This window comes from Chaetodon trifascialis, chromosome 6 (genome assembly GCF_039877785.1).
Source record: "Chaetodon trifascialis isolate fChaTrf1 chromosome 6, fChaTrf1.hap1, whole genome shotgun sequence".
NCBI classification, from domain to species: Eukaryota; Metazoa; Chordata; class Actinopteri; order Chaetodontiformes; family Chaetodontidae; genus Chaetodon; species Chaetodon trifascialis.
The window spans coordinates 29,022,845-29,038,690 of NC_092061.1; the positions used below are offsets into that span (position 1 = coordinate 29,022,845).

Here is a 15,846-nt window from a genome sequence, read left to right on the forward strand (position 1 = left end):
TTTCGTCTGTGGGAGGAAGCTGGAGTACCCGGAGAGAACCCACGAATGCACGGGAAGAACATGCAAACTTCACACAGAAAGGCCCGACCCGGGAATCGAACCTGCGACCTTCTTGCTGTGAGGCATGCGCACTTCCTTTTTATTTCCCTCCACCTAATTGGATCTTGAAAAGCAATTTGAGGACTAATTTGTTAATCCTGGATGAAGTTATCTTGAATAACAGTGCACTCATATTGTGAGATAAAGGTAAAATGACTAGAGAGCTGAAACTATGATTATCATTCATATGATTGGCTTAGTGATGATTTTGTGATTGCAGTTACATATGGTAGGTAAGAATGACCTGTATGCACTGAGGCAATAGAATATTTCAAGTCTCGCAGCATGTCAAACTATTTCTGGATTGGTTCTTTTAAGTGTACAAATCTTTTTTTTGTTGTATATTTCAAGGGGATGCAATAATATAAAAAAAATATTCATGGTACAATAATACTTTGATATTAAGGCCGTGATACAATATCTATTGTGATATTTTTTTTTAACTTTAAGTGCTTCTGCTTTCCTTCTTAAAATAAAATAAAAGTAGCCAGTCATGACCAAAGCATTAGCAAAAAAATTGTCATTAGTTGTCTTTGGCAATGAGTGATTGAATCACATACAATTTAAATTCAGTTCAGTTCAGTTGAGTTCAATTAAATCACAACAGAATTTGTGTCAGGACACTTTCCATATAGAGCTGGTACAGACCAAACTCTTTACAGAGACCCAACAATTCCCTCATGAGCAAGCACTTGGTGACAGTGGTGAGGAAAATCTTCCCTTTAACACGCAGAAACCTCCAGCAGAACCAGGCTCTGTGTGGGCAGCCAGCCAAAACATGGCGGACACAAACATGGCGGACACAAACATGGCGGAAAATTTGAAAGTGGTGGCGCTTGCTACATCCATGGCTGCCACTACGGTGACTCCACTTACCTCCCTACACAGATGTGATGGCTGTCTCCAAAAATCCCAGGCCATTGCACAACTCAAGTGCCTTATCTTCGATCTTTGCTGGATCCGGAATGAAGAAAAGCTCCTGGACTCATTGATCACACTGGGCGCTGGTCTGCCGGTCAACTCCGAGTTGGTCTCTACCATCCCGGTTGCGGATGCTAACCATCTGGCCGCCTCTGTCTCTCAGCCTTCCCTTGGCCTCGGGGATAATCCAACTTCAACCGGGTTGGCTGCCTTGGTCCCACCATGTCTCCAGTCTGATGACCGCTGGCTATTGCTGGGTGCAAAGCTTAAGCGTATGTCTGCTGCTGCTCTGGATTTTACCCCAAATCCGAGGCACAGAGCGCGTAGTTCCACCCCGCAGCAAGAGCCTTGGACCACGGTACCAGGCAGGAAGGCAGACGGGACCAGCCTGCAACCCCTCGGTGAACTTCAGCTGTCCAACCGGTACGATGTCCTGAGCTTGGAGGATTTCCCCCCGCTGACCCGGGAGCCGGAGTCGGAGCCGGAGGTTGTTCCTGAACGGGCCGCTGTTTCCATCGCGGCAGCTTCGGCCGGCGCTCTCTTCACCGAGGCTCAAGTTGGTGTCTCCTCTTTTGCTCCAGCGGAACTCATCCCTGCAGCCTCAAATCGCTTGGAGCCGGGCCGGAATGCACCCCGCTCTGCTGGCTTGTCGGCGTGGCGAAGGCTGCTCAGGGAAGCAGTGCGCCGGCACTCACAGGAGACCTCTCACCGTGCTGCTCCCGAGCAGCAGCAACCAGAGGGAACCCGATCCCAGTCCAATGGGGACAAGGTAACACCGGCACCCCCTTGTCCTCTTTTCCCTCCAACCACCTTAATTGTGGGTGACTCCATAATTAGACATGTCCACTTTTTCAATGCTGTCACTCGCTGCTTCTCAGGTGCTACTGTACCTGTCATTTTAAATGAACTTCCGGAGCTTCTGCGCTCCCTGCCCGGTACGGTTAACAAGATTATTGTTCATGTGGGATGCAATGATACTGCGTGTAAGCCGTCTGAGCAGATGAAAGCTGATTTTAAAGACCTTTTTAGACTCCTGTGCAGCACAGATTACGCCGTCTTCATCTCCGGCCCAATCCCAACACTGGCCCATGGAGCTGAGCGGTTCAGCCGTCTGCTCAGCCTCAATACCTGGCTGCTTTCCGCCTGCAGAGACTGTGTTGTGGCTTTTATTGACAACTTTAATCTATTTTGGAATCGCTATTCCTCATACAGGCCAGACAGTCTACACCCAAACAAATTGGGCAGCACTATGCTAGCTGCTAATTTGCAACACGCAGTGCAATCTGCCACACGCGCTGCACGTGACTGACGCCCGTTTACATCACACACCCCCTTCCAGACCTCTTCCTCTCCACCTTCTGTGGCAGCTCGTAGTCCTGCCTCACTCAACACCGCCCCCCATGGACCCACTATCCCCCACCGCGACCATATCCCCACTGTTCACTACCCCATCCCAGTAAAAATCAGTTCACGCCATTCCCATCCACATAGGCCCGCCTCTGTTGGTCCACGGCCCCGGGTGGCTTTACGGAGCTGCTTGGTGCCGCGGACCTGTGGAGGCGGTGAGGTGCGCGCGTTCGGCAGGGACATTAATTTGGCCATGCTGAACGTGCGCTCTCTTTCAAACAAGACTTTTATCATAAATGATCTGATTTTAGATAATAAGCTTGATATTTTATTGCTCACAGAAACATGGCTTGGTTCTGAGGCAGGAGTTTGCCTCACTGAGGCCTGTCCACCTGATTTTAACTTTTTATTTTCTACCAGGGGAGGTAGGGGAGTAGGGACTGCATCTTTTATTCTGAAATCTCTTAACTCTCACGAAGTTCCCTTTAAGATGGCGGCACGTCTGTTATGTGTCCTCTGTTTTTACTAATAATGCTCTTATTCTTTTAACATTCATTTAAATTAAGCAAAGAACCTTCATAGTGCATATATGCACACTATTCTCTGCAAAAGTCTCCCCTTTCTGGCTCATCAAATTGGATTTAAACTGATCCGATTGTCTGAATCTGATTGTGGTCTACGTATTGGCCACTGGGTCCTCTTGCACCTCACCGGCTCTACCTGCCTGGCCTCTCCTCCTGGGCTTTGCCACTGCATCTCCTACTCCGGTTCCCACCCCTCTCTACCGGCAGCCTGCTCTCCAGCGCTCCGGGGTTGCAAAAATCCTCCAGGCATCTCAGGCTCTCACCTGCCTCGCCACCTGGCCTCCCCACCACACGCATACCTTCTCCTCCTCCTTGACTGCGCGGCTTGGCTGACGGCCTGCAGTGGGCTTGATTGCGCTGTCTCTGTCTCACACACACACACTCGCACAGGTACGCACACACGCACACACTATCTCTCGCTGGACAATGAGAATGGCGTTTCTCATGACTCTACTATCTAACAATGTGTTTCGCCTGCAGGACATTGCGTATGGAGGCACTTGAGCTTTGACTGTTTTTAAATCCGTGCAAACCCCGAAGTGTTTGGCACAGGACATAAACATTTCACAAACTTTGCCCAAAGACTTGCCCCGCCTTCAAAGCCTTCTGACTTTAAATGACTGTTTTACATTCAATGAGAAATCTCAGTCGGACCAGAAATATGAGATGACGAAGTTTCCACATGTAATTGTGTCAAACGGAGATGGTTGATTGTTTTGCTTTTGCTTATATCTGGTAATGTGCAACCTAATCTGGGCCCTGACCTGCAGTGTGTTCAGACACCATCTGATTTTAAATCTCTGTCAGGGCTAAAAATCATTCATCTCAATGTGCGCAGCTTGTTGTCTAAAGTGGATATGGTCAGAATATGGATTAAATCAACAGATGCGGACATTGTTGTAATATCAGAAACATGGCTGACAAAATCAGTCACTGATAGAGACATTAACATAGATGGATACAATGTTTATCGTGCTGACAGAACAAAGAAAGGTGGTGGTGTGGCCATTTTTGTAAAATCTAAATTTTGTGTTAGGGTAATTCTGACTGAATCACTCAGCAAACAGCTGGAATTTCTGGCAGTGAGTATAGAATTGTCTAGGGGTCTCTGTTTAACTGTTGTTCAGTGTTATAGACCCCATCTGCACTGAGTGATGCGTTGCAGTCTTTGATGCACCTTTTATCCAAATTAAATTATAATGAAATTGTGTTAGCTGGTGATCTTAACTGGGATTGGCTCAAGCCAGTTTTAGATGAATTTAAATCTTCTTGTGACTCTGTCAATCTTACCCAGTTGATTAATTCACCAACTCGGCCAAATCCTAAACAGCCCGAGAGATCCACTCTAATTGATTTGATCCTGACTAATGTTCCTCATAAATTTTCAGCTGTTGGTGTTTTTTGCAATGATTTAAGTGACCATTGTGTTGTTGCTGCTACTAGAAACACTAAAATCCCTAAATCCAAGCCACGTGTTATTTTGAAGAGGGATCTTAAACACTTAAATGAGCAGGGAGTTTTTCATGATTTGTTTAATTTTCATTGGAGTAGAATAGAGCAGATCCCTGATGTTGAAGCAGCATGGACATTTTTTTTTATGATGGTTTTACACAAATTTTAAATAGACATGCACCTTTTAGAAGATACAGAGTTAAGGGGCGTGATAACCCCTGGTTTCCCCCTGAACTAACTGAATTTATTCATGCACGTAATGTGGCTTGGGCAAAGGAAAGGGCAACAGGTTCTGCTACTGACTGGACTATTTTCAGACAACTGAGAAACAAATGTTCCTCTCTTATCAAGAAAGCAAAACCTGAATATTATTTGTCTGTCACTACAAAAAATTTAAATGATCCAAGGAAAGTTTGGAAAGCTATAAAGTCCTTTTCTGTCAGCAATCATTCTCTAACAGTGCCCAACTTTGTTATGAAGGATTGTGTTGCTATTCATAACAAAATGGAAATTTTGAACTGTTTTAATGAGCATTTTGCGGCTACTGGCTCCCTGTTGTATTTTAAATGCAGATAAGACAAAGCTTATGTTGTTTACCACCTCAAAGGCTAGGTTACAAAATGTACCTGTGGTGGTCACTGTTGATGGAAAGGAGATAGAAGTTGTTAACTCGTACAAGTACCTGGGTATTTTGATCGATGACTCCCTTGATTTTAAACCTCATGTGCTGAACCTGGTGAAAGAACTGAGGCTAAAACTGGGTTTTTATTTTCGGAATAAGTTGTGTTTTTCTTTTAATGTAAAAAAGCGTCTAGTTGCTGCAACTTTTTTACCTGTATTAGACTATGGTGATCTCTTGTACATGCATGCCTCTGCTCAATGTCTCCATATGGTTGATACAGTCCACCATGCGTCCCTAAGGTTCATTACAAATTGTAAAGCACTGACTCATCACTGTGAGTTGTACTCTCGGGTAGGATGCCCCCCCCCCGGCGACCCATAGGCTCCTACATTGGTATACCTTTATATACAAGGCAATTCTTGGTCTGCTTCCATTTTACCTGTGTGTTTTCATCACGCAGAAAAACACCGGGCAGTATTCACTGCGTTCTCAGGACCTCTTTATGCTCTCTGTCCCAAATGCTCGGACTGAAACTGGGAAAAGGGCCTTTGGGTATTCTGCACCCTCAGCCTGGAATTTGTTGCAGAATGATTTAAAACTGAAGGAGCTTGTGTCGTTAAATGTTTTTAAATCTAAAATGAAGGACTTGGAAGCAGTTTCTATGGGATGTCAATGTTTTTAGCTTGACCATTTGTACAAATTACTCTCAGAAACACTCGTCTTGATTTATTGATAGTTTTTCTTTATGCAAATTTTAGTGACTGTGAATTGTACTTTGTCTCCCTGTGTGTCTCTGCCTGCAACTTTGTGTTTTTGCTGCTGACCGTCTTGGCCAGATCTCCCATGAAAAAGAGATTCTTAATCTCAACAGGACTAACCTGGCTAAATAAAGGTTAAATAAATGAATAATTAAAAAAAAAAATTAACAGTTACACATCCTTTGAACACCATGCATTTGTTTTTAGCAGTCCCCCTATCCTCTGTATTACAGTCTATAGGCCACCCCGCTATTCCAAAGCTTTTATCAGTGAGTTCTCAGAGTTACTCTCAATCGTGCACTCAACTTATAACAGGATTTTAATAACTGGTGATTTTAATTTACACATTGATAACGGATCGGACGCAACATCCAGAGAATTTTTAAACATTTTAAACTGCATGGATTTTAACCAGCACGTTACACAGCCAACTCACAACAGAGGACACACCCTGGACCTGGTCATAAGCTACTGCCTGTCCACTGGTGTGTCCTCTGTTGTTGACCTGGCTGTGTCTGACCACTATTGTGTGTTTTTTAACTTCACCAGCTTCAGCCATCAGGAGGCCCCAGTGAGAACGGTGAGGAAACGCTGTCTTACTTCTGAAGTGGCTGCTAATTTTATTGAGATTTTACAGAGCACTCCTGCTGAAGTTTTACCTGCACTTTGTGATTTTATTGTTGATGATTTTAATAACAAGTTAAAGACATCACTAGATGCAGTGGCTCCACTTTTAACTAAAACAATAAGAACAAAGAAAACACAACGCTGGAGAGATGACAACATCAAAAAACTGAAAAGGAAATGCAGGAGTGCAGAAAGAAGGTGGAGAAAAAACAAATTAACAGTTCACTATGATATATACCGGGATCAACTCAAAACCTACTATAACTCAGTCAAACTGGCAAGAAGGGCTCCTTTCTCAAAACTCATTGCAGACAATAAAAACAATCCAAGGTTTCTTTTCTCCACCTTTGATCTTTTAACCAGCACTGATATTAATAAATCCTCCACGATACCAACTGAGATCCTCTGTGAGGAGTTTGCAGACCACTTCAGAAGTAAGACAACATCAGATCCAGTCTTTTATCCCATCAGAATGCTGTTCTTAATACACCTGGATCACTGCTTTTACCCGAGAAAACACTGGAGAGTTTTAACCTCGTTGATGCAAGGGCCCTTGGTCGAGTTTTCTCCCAAGTAAACCCAACAACCTGCCTCTTACACCCAATTCCCACATCACTTTTAAAGACATTTTATGAATTCTTTGAGGAACAGATTTTAAACATAGTCAATTGCTCTCTTCAGACGGGCGTCTTCCCCACTGCCTATAAAACGGCAGTGGTGAAGCCCCTTCTGAAGAAGAGCAATCTAGACGACAACATTTTTAACAACTACAGACCTGTATCCAACTTACCATTTTTTTTTAAGTAAAATTTTAGAATAAGCTGTTTTTAACCAAATAAATTCTTTTTTAATGAGAAACAATATTTTTGAGAAATTTCAATCTGGTTTTAGGATGAACCACAGTACTGAGACAGCACTTTTAAAGATTTTAAATGACACCAGGTGCAATTTAGATAACCAAAAACTGACAGTATTGGTCTTACTGGATATTAGCACTGCCTTTAGTAGAGCATCACATTTTATTAAACAGACTGAAGCACCTGGTTGGCCTCTCTGGTACTGTTTTTAACTGGTTCTGCTCCAATCTCACAGATCGATCTTTCTTTGTAAGTATGGATACACGTTCCTCCAGAACACATGAAATTAAATGTGGGGTCCCCCAAGGGTCAGTTTTAGGCCCACTTCTTTTTCATCTTTACATGCTTCCCTTGGGGGATGTCATCAGGAGACACGGCATCAGTTTCCACAGTTACGCTGATGATACGCAGCTGTACATCGCCGTGTCTCCTGATGACACAAGGCCACTTGATGCCCTTCTTAACTGCATTTCAGATATAAAGTCAGCTCAACCAGGATAAAACAGAGGTTTTAATCATCAGTCCTGAAGGCCATGGAGAGACACTTTTACCAAAACTACAAGATTTTAAACCCTCACAATGTGTAAAGAACCTGGGCGTTATTCTTGACTCTGAGCTCACTTATTCCCCACATAAAGAATATTACGAAGATAGGTTTTTACCATCTTAAGAATGAATGCTTTTATCTCGAGTCGTTTAGATTATTGTAATGCCCTGCTCTCTGGTCTTCCTAAAAAGAACATCAATAGCCTACAATTATTACAGAACTGACCTGTTCGCGTGCTGACGAGGACCAGAGGGTGGGAGCATATTACCCCAGTTTTAGAATCGCTGCATTGGCTCCCCGTCCACTTCAGGATCGATTTTAAGATTCTTGTAAATGTCTTAACAATCTTGGGCCATTTTATTTATCCATGCATTCGTAACTTCCAGGTTGGATTATTGCAATTCCTTACTATCAGGCTGCCCAAATTTGTTGCTGAATATTCTCCAGTTGCTCCAGAACGCTGCAGCACGTGTTCTGACAAAAACCAGGAAGAGAGATCATATTTCTCCAATACTAGCCACTCTGCACTGGCTCCCTGTAAAGTTTAGAATAGAGTTTATAGTTCTCCTCCTTACTTACAAAGCCATAAATGGCCAGGCACCTTCTTATCTTAAAGAGCTCATAGTACCTTATTGCCCCACTCAAACACTGCGTTCCCAGAATGCAGGTCTACTTATGGTTCCTAAAGTCTCAAAAAGCAGAACAGGAGTCAGAGCATTTAGCTATCAAGCTCCTCTTCTGTGGAACCATCTTCCAGTCTTTTCCAGGAGGCAGACACTGTCTCTACATTTAAAAGTAGGCTTAAAACTTTCCTTTTTGATAACGCTTATAGTTAGGGCTGGCTCAGGCTTGTCCTGGACCAGCCCCTAGTTATGCTGCTATAGGATTAGACTGTCGGGGGACCTCCAAAGATACACCAAGCTCCTCTGTCCTTCTGTCCCTCTCCATCTGTACGCTTTCATGTCCTACCACGGCGTGTTACTAACTTAGCTCCTTCCCTGGAGTCTCTGTGCTTGGTCGTCTTGCAGGTTACACAGTGGCTGAATCTGGATTGTGGATTGCAGCTGCGTCTCCTGCCTTGGCCCTGCCTGACATCCACTGCAACTGCTACTACTGTTATTACATCCACTGTCACTGTTGCTGTGATTGCATGTCTGTCTCTCTGTCTCTCTGTCTCTCTCTCTCTCTCTCTCTGACTGCATTTCTGTCTGTCTGTCTGTCTGTCTGTCTGTCTGTCTGTCTGTCTGTCTGTCTGTCTGTCTGTCTGTCTGTCTCAGTCAGTCTGTCTGTCTGTCTCTCTGTCTCACTCTCCCTCTCTCTTGCTCTCCCTCTCTCACCCAACCGGTCGAGGCAGACGGCCGCCCACCCAGAGTGTGGTTCTGCCCGAGGTTTCTGCCTGTTAAAAGGAAGTTTTTCCTCGCCACTGTCGCCAAGTGCTTGCTCATGGGGGAATTGTTGGTTCTCTGTAGATAAGAGAGCTTGGTCTGTACCAGCTCTATATGGAAAGTGTCCTGAGACAACTTCTGTTGTGATTTGGCACTATACAAATAAAATTGAATTGAATTGAATTGAATTGAAATTGAATTTATCTGACCTGCTTTTATCATATCAGCCATCGCGGACCCTGAGGTCCTCTGGTACCGGCCTTTTAACCATTCCACGAATTAAGACAAAAACGGCCCTTATCAGTGGAACAGCCTGCCAGAGAACCTCAGGGCCTCAGAGACCATTGATATTTTTAAGCGGAGGCTCAAGACATACCTTTTTAGTCTGGCGTTTAATTGATTTTATTTGTTCATTTATCTATTTATTTGTTTTTAATTGATTTCCATCCATTTAATTCACTTATCTTAAGTCTTTGCGCATTTTATTTCTTTGAATTATCTCTTAGCTCTTATTACTTTTAGACACTACTGTTAGACTGCATTTTATTTTCTTAGTAGCTCCAGTGTCTCCTCATGAGGGCCCTCCACACCATGGCGGTGCTCCCGATGTCTGCAGACAGTGGTGCCTCTTGGTGTGGATGGCCCCTTTATGCGATTTTCCTCACCAGGATCCTCAGTACCAGCGCTGCATGAAAAACCACATTTTCGACCCATAAATTCCCGCGAAGTTCATTGATTTTCGGCGATTTACAGCAAATTTACGGGGAACTTCGCTAGCTCCGAATATCGTCGGAAACGAACCATCTTTCGGCGGGGGGCTTAGTTAATCGCGCCTTCGCAAAGGTGCAAATAGCTCTAATTAGCACATGAATGCTACTGACGTTGATCTACACAGGCATTTTAAAAGGAAACCATCATGTGATTGGACAGCAACTCCAATCACATGAGTGAGCGATCATGTGATTGGATGACAACTCTGCTGCTATTGGTCATCTGTGTGCCACAAATAATAATAATAATAGATACATATTAAATTGATTACTATATAATATATTAATATATTAAAAATAATTCTTATATTGTTATATTTATGTATATATATGATTCATTGATTTATTTGGCAATCCATCTTCTACACTACCACACAGTAGAACACAAAGAACATAGTTGACAGAAGCATTTTGAAAAAAGTCTTTAATGAAATTGTGCCACACACATGAACAAGGGAAGGGAGAAAAAAGAAAGGAAATGTGGGGGTTCACACAGTCTCTGGGTTGGGCCATGAAAATGCCTTTTTGCTGCCTCTGAGTCATACACAGTTGGTGCCGGTTGCTTTGATGGGGACTCAATGCAAAGCCTCTTGCGGTGTGTCGCCACATATTTTGGGTCGCTCTCCAGCCGCTCTTGAAGTGTCTGGCAGAATATTCAGCAACGAATTTGGGCAGCCTGATAGTAAGGAATTGCAATAATCCAGCCTGGAAGTTACAAATGCATGAACTAGTTTTTCTGCATCACGTTGAGACAAAATTTGCCTGATTTTTGCAATATTACGTAGGTGAAAAAAGGCAGTCCTTGAAATCTGTTTTACATCGGAGTGAAAAGACATGTCCTGGTCAAAGATAACTCCCAGATTCTTTACAGTGGTGCTGGAGGCCAGCGCAATGCCATCCATAACTGCTATCACAGCATGAAAAACCACATTTACGACCAGTAAACCCCCGCAAAGTTCGCTGATTATCGGCAATGTACGACCAGTTTACGGGGAAGTTCACCCACTCAAAATATTGTAGGAACGGACCCTCTGTCGACGGGGGGCGTGGTTATTCACGCCTCCGCGAAGGTGCCAGTAGTTCTAATAGCACATGAATACTACTGACGTTGATCTACTCAGGCTGGCCTGCTGTCTTCACAAACAACATTGGATGATTCCACAGGCATTATATTTTATTTTTGATTCATTTATTTGACTATCCACCTTCTAAAAACTACACCCACTACCACACAGTAGAACACAAAGAACACAGTTGACAGAAACATTTCGAAAAAGTCTTTAATGAAATTGTGGCAAACACACATTAACCAAATAAAATCAGTGACTACTGGGGAAAAAAAGCAAGGAAATGTGCAGATGGGTTCACTGATAAGAGTCTCTGGGTTGGGCCATGCCGCTGGTCCATGGTGCATGAAAAAAAAAAGAGCCTAAGGCCTCTGGAAATGCTTCTTTGCTGCCTCTGGGTCATACTGAGTTGCCGCCTGTCGCTTTGAAGGGGACTCGATGCGAAGCCTCTTGCGGTGTGTCGCCACATACTTTGGGTCGCTCTCCAGCCGCTCTTGCAGTGTCTGGCAGAGTTGGGAGAGCTAGGACACTCCTTCTTGCTTCCAGCAGCTGTAAATACAGGTATTAATATAATATTAGTACTGCTAAGAAACAATAACACATGATAACTATGTTTGTCAAAAACAATGCAGCTAATAAATAAAATTCAGCCCATTTTTTCATTACACTACAATAAAGCAGCATTCATGTAACTCTTACCTGCTTCCTTCTCTGTCTGCTGCAAGCTGAAATCTTCACAGCTGCTGTCTGAACTGAAAGAGCTGGCTGGGCATACCTGAAGCTCCTCCGCACCGTCTCATAATATCTCTTACAGGCCGCTGGAAGAAAATATATATTGGTTTGAAATAATTAAGACAGACTTCAGTAAGAACAACAACAACAACAACAACAACAACAACAACAACAACAACAAGACACAACAGAAAGCGTTTAAAAAAAACAAAAAACTTACAAGTCAAGTGTGACGTTACCACTTCGTTGTGGGACGAGTTCAGTCTGTAAAACACAAAAAGTACAAACAACGTTAACATTTACTTACATTCTGCAGAATATTTCCTTTGTATGTCTGTGTATTTTATTAACTTACCCCTGCTCAGGTTCATATCGCCTGTCATTTCCGTCACTATTGTGCAGACGCCGCACTTTTTCCTTTAAAGTACAAAATACATTGTAATGTTAAGTGTAACGTGAACGGTTACCGAACGTTCGGAATGTAGTGCAATAAGAATAATAAAGGTTTGACGGCCTAAAAACTGCACAATGTAGTATTAAATACTAACGTTACTTACTGCATAGCAATGAAAATTTATTGAGTGCTTCCTGATAATCTTACCTAAAGGAAGCATATATAAGGTGAATAGAATTGGTCCAAGCACAGAACCCTGCGGAGCTCCATAGCTGACTTTAGCAAGCACAGAGGAGTCGTCATTAACGCGTACAAACTGAGAGCGATCTGACAAGTAGGATTTAAAACAGCTTAGCGCAGATCCCTTAATGCCAATGAAGTGTTCCAGTCTCTGCAATAGGATACCATGGTCAGTGGTGTCAATTGCAGCACTAAGATCCAATAAGACTAGTACAGAGACAAATCCTTTATCAGATGCAATTAGAAGGTCATTTGTAACTTTAACTAGTGCGTCTCTGTGCTATGATGCACTCTAAATCCTGACTGGAAATCCTCAAAAAAACTATTTTTGTGTAGAAAGTCGCACAGCTGATTTGCAACTGCTTTCTCAAGAGTTTTTGAGAGCAAGGGAAGGTTGGATATCAGTCTATAGTTGGCTAAAACCCCTGGATCAAGAGTAGGCTTTTTAAGTAGGGGTTTTATCACAGCTACTTTAAAGGACTGTGGTACGTAGCCTGTTGATAAAGACAGATTGATCATGTCGAATACTGAAGAGTCAATTAAAGGTAATGCTTCTTTAAACAGCTTAGTCGGGATGGGATCTAAAATACAGGTTGATGATTTTGATGATGAAATTATTGAAATTATTTGGTGAAGGTCGACAGGTGTAAAACAGTCTAAAACTGCGACAGGCTGAGTAACAGTTTCTACGGTTTCTGTGTTTGAAGACAAAACAGTACCTGTTGACGGCAGGAGCCAATGAATTCTGTCTCTAATAGTTAGAATTTTATCATTAAAGAAGCTCATGAAGTCATTACTGTTCAGAGCTAAAGGAATACATGGTTCAACAGAATTATGGCTCTCTGTCAGCCTGGCTACAGTGCTGAAGAGAAACCTGGGATTGTTCTTATTTTCCTCTATTAGTGCAGAGTAATAGGCTGCCCTGGTGCTGCGGAGGGCTTTCCTGTATATTTTAAGACTGTCTTGCCAGGCGAACCGAAATTCTTCCAAATTGGTAGAACGCCATTTCCTTTCTAATTTCCGTGAAGTTTGCTTTAATTTGCGGGTTTGAGGAGTATACCATGGAGCTAACCTCCTCTGTTTAATTTTCTTCTTTTTTAGGGGAGCAACAGAGTCAAGTGTCATACGCAATGAACCTGTAGCACGATCAACCAGGTAGTCAATCTGGGCGGGACTAACGTTAGCATAGGAATCCTTTGTTGTATTGAGATATACCATTGAATTAAATACTGATGGGATCATATCCTCAAATTTAGCTACAGCACTATCAGACAGGAGTCTGGTATAAGGCTGTCATTATCAGCGTCAACATGTACATTAAAGTCACCTACAGTAATTACTTTATCTGCTTTAAGGACTAAACCTGATAGAAACTAGGAATGTGAGTGTTAATATGGCTCAGAGGAGTAGCTTCATTTAGGCTCACATACTTTTCAGGACACAGCCAGGTTTCAGTCAGACAAAATAAATCAATATTATGGTCTGATATTAACTCATTTACTAAAACAGCTTTAGAGGACAGAGATCTGATGTTGGGAGTCCACATTTAATTCTCCTATCTTGTTGTACTAGTACAGTGGTTGTTTTAATTTTAATTAGATTTTTATCTTTCACTCCTCTGTACTTTTGGTTTACTTAGTTTATGTGGTTGTGGGGGCAGACACGGTATCTATGGAGTGTTGGGCGGGTAACTGCTCTAATGGAAGCGCAGAGAAGCATGTAAGACTGCAGCTCTGCCTCCTGGTCTCAACTTTCAACTGAGTTGTCAGGGGTTAGGTTCATAAATAAAATCGGTCAGATTTCTAGAGATGAGAGCTGCACCCTCCAAAGTGGGATGGATGCCGTCTCATCTAATCAGACCAGAGGCCTGTACCATAAAGCTTGATTAACCTAGCCGGGCTTCCTCTTACTTATCGGGCTTCACTTAACGAGACATCCGCCCTCCGGATTTTCGGTACCATAAAGCCGGCTATCAACTCACTAATTCAATTCAGGCTTGTCCAATCTAGATCTGTGCGCGCTCACATAAAAAGGGCGGAGTTTGCTGCATGCGACCAATCGCAAACATGGAAAAATCAGCCTGAGCCGCATATTTCACTACGGAGGAGCAAACAATAATAATTAATAAATACGAGGAATACAAATCAATAATCCAGGCAAAAAGCAACACAGTTGCAGCTGCCAAACGGCGCAAGGATTGCTGGCAAAATTGTATATCTGACTACAGTAACATTTGTGTGTTCCATAAATGTATGTGTGTATGAAATTTTTCGTTATGGCATGTGATTGTAGCCTTATTATTTCAGATGCAACCCGAGTGGAGCAAAGAGAACATGGGAGCAAATCAAACATAAGTATAAAAATATACTTCAAAGTGGTCAGTACCCTTACTATATCTTATACATGTAACATATGTATATGTAGGCCTACATGTTGGAGGCTATATACAATACAATATACAACGGCAAACATCCCAGGGCTTAGTCTACATTATGCAAATTACACATCAACCTTGCTTACCTGCAATGTCATAAAAGCCCTCTTTGATGCATTGCGTGGGCAGGTGGCCGGGAAACACCACGAATGCATCAACAAGCTCAGTCAGGGCCTCCGCGACTTTATGAATAGCTCTACATACTATGTTTTTCCCGAGGTTTTCGGCATCGCCAACAGAATACATAAAAGTACCTATGAATGAATGAATCAATCCATGATTTACTTACAAACAACTTACAAATAATTGATTAATGGCATTTTATCTGTGGCTTGCTTGTACTGTAACCCATCCAACGAGGGATTTAAAGACATCATAATAATTCCAAACATCACTAAGAAATATATTACCTGTGGCAAAAAACCTCAGTGCAATGCACACTGTTTGCGGGACTGTCAGCGCGTGGTTGCGGTGCATTACATTACTGATGTAAGGCTCCAGCAGCTGACAGTTGTATTGTAACCCCTCTCCCGAAAACCTGTACCTTTCGTACAGTGATTGTTCAGACAATTCGAACGGATTACAGCGATCTCTAAATGTTCTCTCGCGCCTGAGTGCTCTTCGCACAAGCTGTGCACCAAGATCCACCGGGTTCTCATAAAACGGACAGGCCATTTTCCAAGAGAACTGATTGGTCAGTAGGTGGGGCTTTTATACCTGCTGAGCTCTTATCCTGAACTGATCCTGCTCCGGAGTAGGTTAGGTGTTCAGCATAGGTTACCACGGCAACGTAGCCCGATAGAAAGTAAGCCACCTTTATGGTACCAAAAAGCCAGGGTTAAGCCTGAAGTTATCTCGCTATACCGTAATCCAGCTTTATGGTACAGGCCTCAGGTCTTCCCCAGAAAGTCTGCCAATTATCAATGAAGCCCACACCGTTTGCTAGACACCACCTCAACAGCCAGCAATTGAATGATTACATGTGGCTGAACATATCATCGCTGGTCAGA

At 42.9% G+C, this 15,846-nt stretch overlaps 1 protein-coding gene across 1 annotated transcript in view; it reads right to left on the reverse strand.

The window, feature by feature from the left end:
• Nucleotides 1–15,511, reverse strand: part of LOC139332543 (putative nuclease HARBI1) — a 73,766-nt gene extending 58,255 nt beyond the window's left edge. Inside the window, exons 1-2 of the mRNA XM_070964568.1 lie at nt 15,247–15,511; nt 14,923–15,090 (exon numbers count right to left, since the gene is read on the reverse strand). Of these exons, the coding sequence (XP_070820669.1) occupies nt 14,923–15,090; nt 15,247–15,511 (433 nt within the window). The remainder of the gene's footprint in view (nt 1–14,922; nt 15,091–15,246) is intronic.
• Between the last annotated feature and the right edge of the window lie 335 nt (nt 15,512–15,846).